This window comes from Ceratotherium simum, chromosome 16 (assembly GCF_057802395.1).
Source record: "Ceratotherium simum simum isolate JZ-2026a chromosome 16, ASM5780239v1, whole genome shotgun sequence".
NCBI lineage: Eukaryota > Metazoa > Chordata > Mammalia > Perissodactyla > Rhinocerotidae > Ceratotherium > Ceratotherium simum.
Window position 1 is genome coordinate 45,804,243 of NC_141915.1, and position 14,850 is coordinate 45,819,092.

Below are 14,850 nucleotides of genomic sequence, written 5' to 3' on the forward strand. Positions count from 1 at the left end.
ACCCCTGGCCACCGCAGCGGAGCGCATGAACTTAACCGCTACGCCACCATGCTGGCCTCCTCCCCGCTTTGTTTTTGTATTCCAAAAATTATGCCAGGGTACATCTATATATGGGTCTCTATATTTTTATTCTGCAATTGTGTGGTTATGCCTAATTTTTGCCTTTTTCCATCTTATGTTGGCCTCTTCCTTGGTTTCTAGCTTGGAACCCTGATCTCTATCCTTTCTTTCTGTCATTTTATGTCTCATTTAGTATGCTTGCCCTTTTCTTCTGAATCTCATTAAACGTTAATTTTGTCTTCCATATATTTTCTACTATTTACTGCAGCTCATGTGAATTTTGATTCTATTATTTACATTTTTAATTTACACACTTTTTTTCCTTATCTAATTCACTTTCTTAGCCCATCCTGTACATTCTTTATACTGTTTGGCTCCTATTTTCATAGACACCATGTCTTTCGCCTTTTATGGAATATAACAAGCAGTATTTTAAAATGTCCTTTTGATTTCTGTAGGGAGATCATTTTCATTGTTCGCAAACTAGTGTTCCCTTCCCTTATTCAGAAATATTTTTCCTTAGGTCTGTTTTTTTGTTTGTCTCCTTTCCGTCTTTGAATGGGGAGAGCCGTATTTCAGCTTGGAACTGATGGTCCATCTTTCATTGTTAGCATATGTACTTGCTTGGGGTTGCTCTTATTCTTGTTCTTGTTCACTTGGGTGCTGGCTGAATTGCCGGGATTTATGATTAGATATACTGTGGGTTTGAAAAGCTCCTTGCCCAGTTCAAGTACTGGCAGGTTTTTGTCCAGAGTCGGTCTGCTGGCCTGAGAAAGGATCATGGGCTTGTCTTCTTCGTTCCTCGCCTGACTCTCTTCAGGTTGAGAAGATGGAATACATGAAAACTTGAATCCTAACTTAGTACTCTTTTGGGGTTTAAAAAAAAGTTCTGCTTTCATTTTCTGGGAAGCAGTATGCTCCCTTTACTTACCACTACTTGCCTTCTACTCCCTTGTACTCTGAAGCTTGTAGTCTTTCTTTGGATGTTGAGCAGTACCAAAGGGAGGGATACATCACAAAGGAAGACACAGAAGGATAGGTGCCATTTTTTCAAGTTGAGGAGAACTTGTGTTTCTGATCTGGAGGGACAGGGGAGCAAGCACTGGTCTTCCCATCTCCTTTCAGACAGGCTTGGATTGTTCCTTGAATTTTCCCATTTTAATCAGATGTTGGGTACGCTGCATCAGGTGCTGCTAGCCAGGTGCTATTTTAAACTTGAACACAAAATTGTTAGTGTTAGAAACCACAAAAGTTTAGAGTTCTTAAAATTTCAAATAAGCTGCCAGAGATTGATTGATTGTATACATTTGATTACAAATTTCAAGGGAATTCTCATCTTCCAAAAGTAGATTGAATTTCACATAAACATTACATAATTTCTGGTTTGCGAATTGTTTAGTATGAATTAGGTAGTCACATTTACCCAAATATAGTTACACTTTGCCTTTGATAATGTGGTCCATAGAACTCTGTAAGAAGAACTAATAGGAAGAAATTATACTTATCAGGAGAGTAGAAATTTGGGGATGGAAGATCTGGCTGTACACTGGTCACTTTAAAAATGAAGCTGAAAAGTCTCAAAAATTGTGCTGTAATATCTTCCGTTTGTGCTTTTTACTGTTTCAGAAACATTTATATCATTTGATTGGGAAATAACTAGATTTTTTCTTTTTATAATTCAAGCATGTGATTATAAAGTAGCATTTATTTGCCACAAGAGTAGAGATCTTTTGTTTAACACAAGAATAAATTGAGGAGTTGCAAGTCAAAATTGACCTTGGGTTAGTGGTTCTTTCCTTCTCTGTCATTGTAGGAGCCTTGAATTTTTCAAAGTATTTAGCCCATCCTTCTGACCACAGCTAAATTAACTGTATTTACATTCTGGCATTCTTGAACCAGGACCTTGTATTCAACTTGTTTGTTAGTTTTGTCTTATGCGGGCATGGGTGTGCCTGATTTCTCTGGTAAGAAGCGTTTATGTAAATTAATGTCTCTTTTTCTTTGGAAACAAGAATAGAAAAACAAAGAACAATTGAATTTAAAGAGGATTATGTGGTTTTATTTATTTATTTATTTTTTTTTTAAAGATTTTATTTATTTATTTTTCCCCCAAAGCCCCAGTACATAGTTGTCTGTCATAACTGCACATCCTTCTAGTTGCTGTATGTGGGACGCGGCCTCAGCATGGCTGGAGGAGTGGTGCCTCGGTGCTCACCCGGGATCCGAACCCGGGCCGCCGGCAGCGGAGCGCATGCACTTAACCGCTAAGCCACGGGGCCGGCCCCGGATTATGTGGTTTTAAAAAAATTCTGTAATTTTTTTGTAAGTGCTAATCACCCTTTTTAAGTATGTAATCTGTAAGTGCTGTAAAGTGCTTAATCACCCTTTGTTTGTATTTTAAACATATTATTCATTGTAGGTTTTTTTTCTTTAATTTTGTGACCATTTAGGTGTATGTGATGTGATAGATTTGGCTGTAACTGGCTTGGGAAGATTAAAATATGATCAGTAGAAGAACATACCCACTTCTTTTTTTTTTTTTTTTTTTTTTAAAGATTTTATTTTATTTATTTTTCCCCCCAAAGCCCCAGTAGATAGTTGTATGTCACAGCTGCACATCCTTCTAGTTGCCGTATGTGGGACATGGCCTCAGCATGGCCGGAGAAACGGTGCGTCGGTGCGCGCCCGGGATCCGAACCCGGGCCGCCGGTAGCGGAGCGCGCGCACTTAACCTCCAAGCCACGGGGTCGGTCCCACATACCCACTTCTAGTAACATAATTTATCTTTAATAAACAGGTGATGTTTATTAAGAGAGAATAAAGGAATGAAGTATTTACCTTTTTTTAAAAGATATAGCTACTTTTACGTCTTTGAACCTTAATTTTGCTTTTCACTTAACAACAGGAATTATTTTCAGACTCCCTAGAAATGGCTTTTATATTAATCTGTCTTCCTTGGAGCTAATTAAAACATTTTTTTTCCATTGAAGGCTAACTGTGATTTGAGACGGCAGATTGATGAACAGCAAAAGATGCTAGAGAAATACAAAGAACGATTAAATCGATGTGTGACAATGAGCAAGAAACTCCTTATAGAAAAGGTAAGTGATTAATGGTGGCCTGAACTCTGTATCCCAGGATACTCAATATGTGTCATTGTTGTGGCTGTTTACTCCTTACCTGAGATGAAAGTATTTCAAACTAGGGCTTTTTAGGAAAAGACTTTTTATAGTTTGACAATTAGAATTCTTTCTTGTATGGACACTGGACCAAGCATCCAGAGTGATAATTTGGGACATTCTTTCTGGTTGTGCATTGCTTTGATTTTGATGTTGGCTAGACAGGGACAGCTTGTGCTAGTTGAGTTTATTTGGGATATTGCTCTCCTGAATTCTTACATTCATCCTGTCAATTGAAGTGCATATCCTATTACTATTACACACATTTAGCAGCAGTTACATTTCCATTTCAGAGATGGTATTCGGTGTAACTTATGCATAATAATGTGATAAGTAAGTTCTTTGTGTTTTAAAAAAATTAAGTTGGCATATACTTGTATATGATTACTTTAATTGGCTGATGTCTCCCTTATTATAGTAATTGATTAGTTGCAACTTGCCTTTAATAGTTATTAGTAACTGTTTCTTGAAAAAAATTTTTTTAATTGAAGTATAGTTGACATACAATATTGTATTAGTTTCAGCTGTACAACATAGTGACTCAACATTTATATACATTACGAAATGATCACCCTGATAAGACTAGTAACCATCTGTTGTCATACAAAGTTATTTCAATATTATTGATTATATTCCCTATGCTGTACATTACATCCCCATGACTTATTTATTTTATGACTGGAAGTTTGTACCTCTTGATCCCCTTCACCTATTTCACCCTTCGTCCCACCCCCGCCTTCCCTCTGGCAACCACCAATTTGTTCTCTGTATCTATGAGTCTGTTTTTGTTTTGTTTTGTTTGTTCATTTGTTTTGTTCTTTTTAGATTCCACATATAAGTAACGTCATGCGATATTCTTCTTTCTCTGTCTGACTTATGTCACTTAGCATAATACTTTCTAGATCCATCCTTGCTGCAAAAGGCAGGATTTCATGCTTTTTATGACTGAGTAGTATTCCATTGTATATATATACCATATCTTCTTTATCCATTCATCTACTGATGGACACTTAGGTTATTTCCATATCTTGGCTGTTGTAAATAATGCTGCACATTATTTACATAGGGGTGCATATATCTTTTCAAATTAGTGTTTTTGTTTTCTATGGATAAATACCCAGAAATGGAATTGCTGGATCATATAGTAGTTCTATTTTTAATTTTTTGAGGAAACTCCATACTGTTTTCGATAGTGGTTGCACCGGTTTACATTCCTACCAACAGTGTTCAAATGTTCTCTTTTCTCCACATCCTTGCCAACACTTGTTATTTGTTGTCTTTTTGATAATAGCCATTCTGGCAGGTGTGAGATGATATCTCATTGTGGTTTTGATTTGCATTTCTCTGATGATTGGTGATGTTGAGCATCTTTTCATGTGTCGGTTGGCCATCTGTATGTCTTCTTTGGAAAAATGTCTATTCAAGACCTCTGCCCATTTTTAACTGGAATTTTTTTTTTTTTTTTTTTTGCTGTTGAGTTGTATGAGTTCTTGATATATTTTGGATATTAACCCCTTATTGGATATATCATTTGCAAATATATTCACCCATTCACTAGGTTGCCTTTTCATTTTGTTGATGGTTTCCTTCACAGTACAAAAGTTTTTTAGTTTGATGTAGTCCCACTTGTTTATTTTTGCTTTTGTTGCCCTTGCCTGAAGAGATGTATCCAAAAAAAAATATTGCTAAGACCTATGTCAAAGAGTTTACTACCTATGTTTTCTTCTAGGAGTTTCATGATTTTAAGTCTTGAATCCATTTTGAGTTTATTTTTGTATATGGTGTAAGAAAGTGGTCCAGGGGCCGGCCCCGTGGCCTAGTGGTTAATTTCGGCATGCTCTGCTTTGGCGCCCTGGATTCAGTTCCTGGGTGCGGACCTACACCACTCATCAGTGGCCACGCTATGGCAGCAACCCACATACAAATTAGAGGAAGACAGGCACAGATGTTAGCTCAGGGCGAATCTTCCGCAAGCAAAAAGAGGAAAATTGGCTACAGATGTTAGCTCAGGGCGCATCTTGCTCAGCCAAAAAAGAAAAAAGTGGTCCAGTTTCTTCCTTTTCATGTGTCTGTCCAGTTTTCCCAGTACTACTTATTGAAGAGACTGTCTTTTCCCCACTGTATATTCTTGCCTCCCCTGTTGTGGATTAATTGACCATAGAGGTATGAGTTTATTTCTGGGCTCTCTATTCTGTTCCATTGATCTGTGTGTCTGTTTTTGTGCCAGTACAGTACTGTTTTGATTACTATAGCTTTGTAATAGAGTTTGAAATCAGGGAGTGTGATGCCTCCAGCTTTGTTCTTCTCAAGATTGCTTTGGCTATTTGGGGTCTTTTGTGGTTCCATACAAATTTTAGGGTTATTTGTTCTAGTTCTGTGAAAAATGCCATTGGTATTTTAATAGCAGTTGCATTGAATCTGTAGATTGCTTTGGGTAGTATGGACATTTTAACAATATTAGTTCTTCCAGTCCATGAGCACAGTATATCTTTCCATTCATTTGTGTTATCTTCAATTTTTTTTATCAGTGTCTTATAATTTTCAGTGTGCAGGTCTTTCACCTCCTTGGTTAAATTTATTCCTAAGTATTGTATTCTTTATGCTGTAATTGTAAATGAGATTGTTTTCTTAGTTTCTCTTTCTGATAGTTTGTTGTTAGTGTATAGAAATGCAGCTGATTTCTGTATATTTATTTTGTAATTACATCCCCAGTACTTATTGATCTTATATTGAAAATTTTAAGATGGGGGTACTTCCTAGTGAAATTATTGCAAGTGAGAGGTTTGAGATAGACTGGTGATTTACTTTTGCTGAAACCTTCGGAATGCTGTTAAAAAGACAGGGAACTGATAAAAGTGAAGTAGATTATTTTATTGATGTCAAAGATACTGAGGGGAACTTTGCTCCATCTTTTAATTCATTAATTTTATAGAAAGGAAACCACTTTTTCCCATTTTTATGACAAATAATAAGGTATATGTTAATACGGAGAATTGATTTAAAGTTTCAGGGTGCTTCCTGAAGTCAATGTAGAATCAGCCAGTTATACTAAACTTTGAATAGGATAGTACAAAAAATAAACATAATGCTGTATCTGAGTTCTCATAGGAAAATAAAAATTATTTTCTATTTGTCCTTTTCCCCTAAGTCAAAACAAGAGAAGATGGCATGTAGAGATAAGAGCATGCAAGACCGGTTGAGATTGGGCCACTTTACCACTGTCCGACATGGGGCCTCTTTTACTGAACAATGGACAGATGGTTATGCTTTCCAGAACCTTATCAAGTAAGTGAATTGTGATATTAAATTGAGAATTGAAAAGTTGGTTTGGATTTTTTAGGTTTTCTGTGATTGTAGTCGTTAATAATCTTAGTAGTGGTGGTCGTCTTTTCATTCAGTGTTAGTCACCACATTTGTAAAGAAATGTAGGGAATGAGGTGAAGTCCTGGAAAAAATGACACTAGTAATCAGAGGAATAAAAAATGAGTTCTTCATTAAAGCTTAAAAGAATCAGAATTACTGAAGCTAAGGAAGAAAAATCTGGGACTTGAATGGATATCTTTTTAATTACATAATAATTCTTATGGAGGGTTGGCTAAGCATTTTTTCTGGGTCCACAGAAAAATGAAATGGGCAAGAACCTAAGGAAGAGTTTTCTGAGTTAGGTATAAAACAAAATAAAACCCTAGAAGAACTGCCGTATGGGACATGTTCCTGAGGCTCTTTAAGGAGATGGTTTCCAGCCATCAGAGCTAGTCACTTCGTTGAAGGCAGGGACTGAACCAGTGATCAGGCTGGTGACCAGCCCCACTGTCTATTCCTGTCAGTAACTTGGAATCTTGAGCACTCTTTTGCTTTATCATAACTTTGGTTTGCAACATTCAAGTATTTACTCCAAGGAGTAACGTTTTACTCCAAGGAATTAACGTTTAAAATCCTAAAATTCCTACTGTGTAAATAGCTAATATTAGCTCAGGACTTAAAAATATCTTCAGGTTTTAATACTTTTTGGTGTATCTTATTTACTTATTTTCATTTGTTAGATCATTTCCATGTGAGACTGGAAGGAGGGGGGCCACTGTATTTTTAATCATGGGCTCTCAAACTTTTGATTTGTAGATCTCCGTAAGTTGGAGGGTTCCATAGACTACCTTTCCTACCTTTTTTTTTCTTCCTGAAATAACTTACTGAGCATTAATTGAATAGTGTCAGACTACTTTTGAATAGTAGTGAAACATAAATAAATAACAAATTTATGCCTGAAAGAAAAGATATTGATATTATCAGTAATACTTTGTTTAAACTAACCTCTGGATTACACATTAGTAGTCATTGCTTTATATGTGATACATTATCCTCCAGCTTGGTTTAGGTGTGTTTTTGCCTTACAAGTGTAACTCAAGTATGTGTATTTTGGTGTGATAAGAGGCTATCAAGTCAAAGATACAATACCCTGGAAGAAAAACGAAGCCTTTTGAGTTGGGCCAGGTGCCAGAGGCCTAGAGCAGCATCCACTCTGAGCTCTAAGCACAGGTGGCTGGTAACAGCAGAAAGTGCACCAGGGCAGTGGAAACAGCTGCTACTGGAGGCATTACACCTGTTCCATAACGCCTTGACCAAGACGTGCAAATTACCGTGGAAGTAGCACACCATCCAGTTTTGTTAGAATGGGATCAGAAAATACAACTTATATCCCCATTACTGGACAAAGCCACCTGATGCTCAGACTGAGTCCCAGAGGTGATAGTGCCTCCTACTAGCCCTTGACAATGGTTACTACTTAGATGGCAGTCTTTAAATTGTCTAAAGGTTTTGACTCAAAAAGATAATGGATTTGTATAGAGATGTAAAATGTAATTACTTTTAAGAAGTGATTACAGTTTTTGCTGATAGTAGCAATATTTTATCTTTTTACTCTCTAGGCAGCGTGATGCCCAGAAGGTTCTGGAAATCTTATACAGTTAGAATACAAAATGATGACTTTGCTGTAGAGCCATCAGATCAAAGAAATTGGGACTATCTAAATGAGATCCCTAACCAGGATTGTTCCTCCTAGGTAGATAGCATTTTTTCATCATTTTAAGTCACATAAATTGCAGAATATCTATCTCTTCTCTTGGGAAGCTGTTTCTGGCCAATGTCTATTAATTATAGGTATTTCACTTTTTAAAAGTTTGCTTTAATAAATTCCCTTTCTCAATTTTAATGCAACATCGAAATTCTTTAGTTGTAAAAGGCCTTATTTGATAGCCTTACAAATGATAATTTTCTGTGTATAAGAAACTCCATGACACATAATTTGGTGGGTGAGATAGCTGAACACCAGGCAGCAGTACTAGGTGTTATGGGAAGAGACAAACCTCAAGATGTTTAAACAGTTAATCAGATAATCAGATGTAGTCTCAGCAGGAGATTCAACACAATTCTCTTGTTCTTACTTTGTTCCTTGGCTCTTTTCCGAGTGATCTTTATTAATTCCCTAAAACAGAAGATTCACCATCTAATAAGAAAATCATATCAGATTTGTAATATTTTTTGGCCAAGTTAGTAATTTTTCCTTTCCAAAGTATGTTTGTACCTGTTGAAAAACTATAAAAACTTATTTTGTAGTTATGTTAAATACTATTGTTATTCAGTACACTATTTTTTATTTCAATAAGTCTCAAAGTTTCAGTCAATGGCAAGGCAATAAAAAATTCTTAAGGTTTTGTTTATATTGAAATAACATTAGGGCCGGCCCCATGGCTTAGCAGTTAAGTGCACGCGCTCCGCTGCTGGCGGCCCGGGTTCGGATCCCCAGGGGGCGCACCAACGCACCGCTTCTCCGGCCATGCTGAGGCCGCGTCCCACATACAGCAACTAGAAGGACATGCAGCTATGACCTACAACTATCTGCTGGGGCTTTGGGGGAAAAAATAAATAAATAAAATTAAAAAAAAATTAAAAAAAGGGCCGGCCCTGTGGCTTGGTGGTTAAGTGCGCGCGCTGCAATGCTGGTGGCCCGGGTTCGGATCCCGGGTGCGCATCGAGGCACCACTTCTCCGTCCATCCTGAGGCCGAGTCCCACATACAGCAACTAGAAGGATGTGCAGCTATGACATACAACTATCTACTGGGGCTTTGGGGGGAAAATATTAAATAAATAAAATCTTAAAAAAAAAAAAATTAAAAAAAAAAAGAAATAACATTAAAGTGATAGGATTTGACTTGTATACAAAATTGTGGTAATTTAAGATGTAGATTATCAGAGGGAATAAATTAGACTTTATAATAGCATTGAAATGCTAGTCCAGGTATTTATTCTAGTGTGTAAGGAATTAAAGAATCCTGTAAAGTGAGTTCTTGTGAACTATCTGATTCTTGATTACATGATCCATAATGAGAGACAGCTCTTTGCTAATTTTATAAATGTCATATCTCCCTTGGGTCGTCCATTCCATTTCACAGTTCCCAGTAGATACAGAACATACGAAATCCTTTAAAATCTTTAAAAATTCTTATCTGGGATATTCTGCTATCTGTAGATCGCTGCTAAAATTTTTTTGGTTAAAATAATGTCAGAAAATACTTGCATCTATTTTTTTTCTTTTTCTTTCTTTCTTTTTTTTTTGCACAGGAAGATTTGCCGTAAGCTAACACCTGGTTGCCAGTCTTCCTCCTTTTTTTTTTTCCTTCCTTTCCCTCAAACAAAGCCCCAGTACATAGTTGTATATAGTTGTAAGTTCTTCTGGTTCTTCTATGTGAGCGGCTACTACAGCATGGCTACTGAGGGATGAGTGGTGTGGTTCCGTGCCCGGGAACTGAACCCAGGCCACCAAAGCAGAGCACGCCGAACCTTAACTGCTAGGCCATCAGGGCAGGCTCGCACCTGTTTTTTAATACCTCTCCTACTAGTTAGGTATAGTATGGTTGGAGTCTGGAATACAGTTTTGCTGCTGAACGTGCCTGTATTCGTTTCCTAGGGGTATTGTAACAAAATACCTTAAACTGGGTGGTTTAAAACAGCATAAATTTATTCTTTCACGGTTCAGGAGGCCAGAAATCTGAAATCAAGGCAGGACTATGTTGGCAGGACCACGCTCCCTTTGAAGCCTCCAGGGAGGATCCTTTGGTGTTCCGTGGCTTGTGGCAGCGTAGCTTCAATCTCTTCCTCCATCTTCACATGGTGTTCCTCCTGTGGGTCTCTGTGTCTTCTCTCCTCTTCTTATAAGGGCACTAGTCATATTGCATTAAGGACCTACCGTACTTCAGTATGACCTCATTTTAACTAATTACATCTTCAGTGACCCTATTTCCAAAGGTCATAATCTGAGGTGCTGGGGTTAGGAGGTACTGGGGGTTAGGACTTTAACGTATCTTTTTGGGTGACACATTTTAACCCATAATGATGTCCAAGACTGATTGTCTTGTTTTCTTATACAAACAATGGCTTTTTAAATTGGGTTATTTAGATTTGAGTGTGATGGATTTATCAAGTCTTCAATACTTCTGTAAAAGATAGTAGAAATACTTTGTCCATGGGTGATGAAGGGTTAGCACTCTCTAAAATTGATCTAATGCAAGAAATATTTAAGGATCAGCTGTATAAAAGGCCCTGTCATACATGTTGGAGATATAAGCGTTGATAAGACATGGTTCTTCTTCTAAGAGCAGTTACAGTTTATTGACATAATCCAGACTTTGTACTCCCAAAATAAACCTAAATCAAGTGTCACTGATGGACTGTCTTTAGATGACTTTGATTTATAAGTGTAAATAGCTAAATAGTTTCAAGAACATGAAGAATTAACGTAGAAAAAAAAGAATGTAGGAATTCTTATTATATACAGCATTGATCTCAGATGCATCAGTTTTCATGTCCAAACAAGCTCTCTCATTCCCATAATGTACAGTTTAGTATTTCCCCAAAAGTGTTTTGGTATCAGTGTACCCTGTGTTTATGATTTATATATATGATGGCCGTGGGGCTCCTTTCTTGATGAATCTGTGGAGATTAAATATATAGATTTTCTCTGAAAACAATAGAAAATCAGTTTTATTTTATGTTTAATAAAGGTGATTGCTAAAATCTCAATCTTCCAAAGCAGTTAGTCTTCAAAGACAAAATGTTGTGGCACTCTACTAGCCCACTATAGTTTATAGTTTAAACTATATATTGTGTGATTATCTCCAGAGAGTTCAGAGTGCCTTGTACTCATGGCCCCCGGAAGGGTAGAAATGAACTAAAGATATTTTACCAGTTTTTTTGATTGGAAAACTCATGTTTTGAGAAGGTGAATGTTTTCCTCAAGGGCATTTATTGAGTCAGAAGAAGGATTGTGATTGTAGCTCAAGTCATGAATTACTTATATACATATATTTTGGAGGGGGAGACATATCTCTAATGATATTTAAAAGATTTTTTGAGAGAAGCAGAAAACTCTTGAATTAAAATTTCCATTTTGGGGGCCGGCCTGGTTGCGTAGTGGTTAAGTTCGTGTGCTCTGCTTTGACAGCCAGGGGTTTGTGGGTTTGGATCCCGGGCTCAGACCTGCACACTGCTTATCAAGCCATGCTGTGGCATGCATCCCACATATAAAGTAGAGGAAGATGGCCACAGATGTTAGCCCAGTGCCAATCTTCCTCAGCAAAAAGAGGAGGATTGCAACAGATGTTGCTCATGGCTAATCTTCCTCACCAAAAAGAAAAAAAAAATTTCCGTTTTGCTGTTAAATTGACATCTAATCAATGACCCAGCTCATCTTTGAAGCTAAGGGAATTTTATTATCAGATGAATGGTTATTTGTAATACTCTGATTTGGTTAACCTTGCTTACAGTATTGGCCTTATTGATATGCAGCGTAAGTTGTATTATGGGCATCTACCCTGGAGTACAGTCTTGTTTTTCTTTCTTTTTATTTATTTATTTATTTATTTATTTATTTATTTATTTATTTATTTATTTATTTATTTATTTATTTATTTATTTATTTATTTATTTATTTTTTCCCCCAAAGCCCCAGTACATAGTTGTATGTCATAGCTGCACATCCTTCTGGTTGCTGTATGTGGGACGCGGCCTCAGCATGGCCGGAGAAGTGGTGCATCGGTGCACGCCTGGGATCCGAACCCGGGCCGCCAGCAGCGGAGCGCGCACACTTAACCGCTAAGCCACGGGGCCGGCCCAAGTCTTGTTTTTCTACTTGCCATTTTCCAAGAAAGATATAGTAGTCTCCCCTTTTCCTTGGGGAATACATTCCAAGACCCCCAGTGGATGCCTGAAACCGTGGATAGTACTGAACCCTGTATATACTGTGTTTTTTCCTACACATACATACCTATGATAAAGTTTTATTTATAAATTAGGCACCTAAGAGATTAACAAAAACAACTGATACAATAAAATAGAACAATTATAACAATATATTGTAACAAAAGTTACCGTAGATCTTAGCAACCTCAGCGTATGATTTTTTTCTTTCCTTATTAAGTCAAGAACTTGCACCTTTTCACTTACAAGAAACACCTACGGCTTCTCTTTGGCATATCTCAATTGCCAGCATCACTACTCTTATGCTTTGTGGCCATTTTTAAGTAAAATAAGGGTTACTTGAACACAAGCACTGCAATAGTGCGACAGGTGGTCTGATAACCAAGACAGCTACTAAGTGGCTAATGGGCGGGTAGTGTATACAGTGTGGATACCCTAAACAAAGGGAGGATTCACGTCCTGGACAGGACGGCGTTGGACAGCGCGTGATTTAGAACGGGGTGCAATTTAAAACTTACGAATTGTTTATTTCTAGTATTTTCCATTTAATATTTCAGACTGAGGTTGACTATGGGTAACTGAAACCACAGAATGTGAAACCTTGAATAAGGGGGGACTACTGTGTACTGAATTTGGAAAAGGTGTAGAGACTAACAACTACAGTGTTCAGGGATGAGGGTAGAATAGATTTCATCCGAGAATAGGTTAAAAAAATTAGATTCTGTCATTCTGCGAAAAGGAAGGTTGGATCAAGAAAAGGACATGGAGGGGAAAAAGCATGGTTGAGAGAGAAGGAGAAGGGAACTAGCATTTGGCTGTCAACTATGTAGGTGATTTTAGTCTGTTTAATAGTTAATCCCAGATCTTGGTATATTTTATATACCAAGTCTGTAAACCCTAATATCTGTTAGGTGGTAGGATACATGAGAGACAGTAGTTTTCTTATACTGTTATTTTTATTGACTCTTAATTTGTAAACTAGTTTATTATAGAAAAATCAGACATCTTATAGGAAATACTCTAATGGTGTGGTGTTAGATATATGAAGAGTCTTTTTATATGATTTTTATTAATTCATTTTATGTACCATTTCCTAAGGAGTTTTTACTAGTTGCATGGCTTCATTTTGCTTTCTCTGAATATACACTTTTTAAAAATAAACTTAGTTTAGCATCCTTGAAATTTGGTATCTTTCTCTCTAGATATAATTTGAGGGAACTTTAATCCAAATAAAAAATAAAAAGGCGCTTGGAACCTTTTGTGCTTTTTTTCTTGTGTAAATACAGTTCTTTACTTTAATGGATTCATATCAGAGAGTTGTTTTCTTAACTGTTAAATAGGAATCAGAAAATTCTTCCTTTTGAGTCAGAAAATAAGGTCACAATAGAAATTTGATATTATTCCTTCCTGCCCACTTTCCTCCTCTGAGAATTATCATAACTAGTATCTTAAAGCACAGATTCACTCCAAAAACATCTGTCACCAATTATTTGGCTCTTCCAACCTGAAGTTAAAATCAGATCTCTGGGCCGGCCCCGTGGCTTAGTGGTTAAGTGCATGCGCTCCGCTACTAGTGGCCCGGGTTCGGATCCTGAGCGTGCACCGACGCACCGCTTCTCCAGGCATGCTGAGGCCGTGTCCCACATACAGCAACTAGAAGGATGTGCAACTATCTACTGGGGCTTTGGGGCAAAAAAAAAAAGGAGGGGGAATGGCAATAGATGTTAGCTCAGAGCCAGTCTTCCTCAGCAAAAAGAGGAGGATTAGCACAGATGTTAGCTCAGGGCTGATCTTCCTCACCAAAAAAAAAAATCAAATCTCTACTTGATTTAAAGGGGCTTTTTTCTGAAGTCTGTCAAATATGCAGATGACAAAGATATGTGTGTTTATTCTATAACCATGTTAAAAAATTTTTAATCCCCTCCTCTGTGCAACATCTTTTGTATCTCCAGGCAACAGGAAAGGATAAATTCACAGAGGGAAGAGATAGAAAGACAACGGAAAATGTTAGCAAAACGGAAACCTCCTGCCATGGGACAGGCACCTCCAGCAACCAATGAACAGAAACAGCGAAAAAGCAAGACCAACGGGGCTGAAAATGAAACGTATGTGCTTTGTTGATGTGGACTGTGAGATACCACACTCTTCCCTCAAAATACAAATGTTCTATTGAATGCCACTGGAAAAAATGATAAAATTATGGAGATTTCTAGAGCTTAAGCTTTCTTTTTAGTTACATCAATGAATTTGCTCAACTTATATAAAAGCCATATAAAATCAACTCGTTTTCTTAGTCCTGATCTTATTTAGGTAGTTTCGAGAGAGGGAGAAGTAATGTCACTTAATTTGACATCATGATCT

General features: G+C 37.2%; 1 protein-coding gene across 6 annotated transcripts in view; it reads left to right on the forward strand.

Moving 5' to 3' along the window:
- Window positions 1-14,850, forward strand: part of TLK2 (tousled like kinase 2) — a 132,883-nt gene that overhangs the window by 81,160 nt on the left and 36,873 nt on the right. For all 6 annotated transcript variants that reach the window (XM_004432623.3, XM_014789137.2, XM_087441355.1 and 3 more), the window contains 3 exons: window positions 3,051-3,161; window positions 6,388-6,524; window positions 14,442-14,594. In XM_004432623.3, the coding sequence (XP_004432680.1) occupies window positions 3,051-3,161; window positions 6,388-6,524; window positions 14,442-14,594 (401 nt within the window). The remainder of the gene's footprint in view (window positions 1-3,050; window positions 3,162-6,387; window positions 6,525-14,441; window positions 14,595-14,850) is intronic.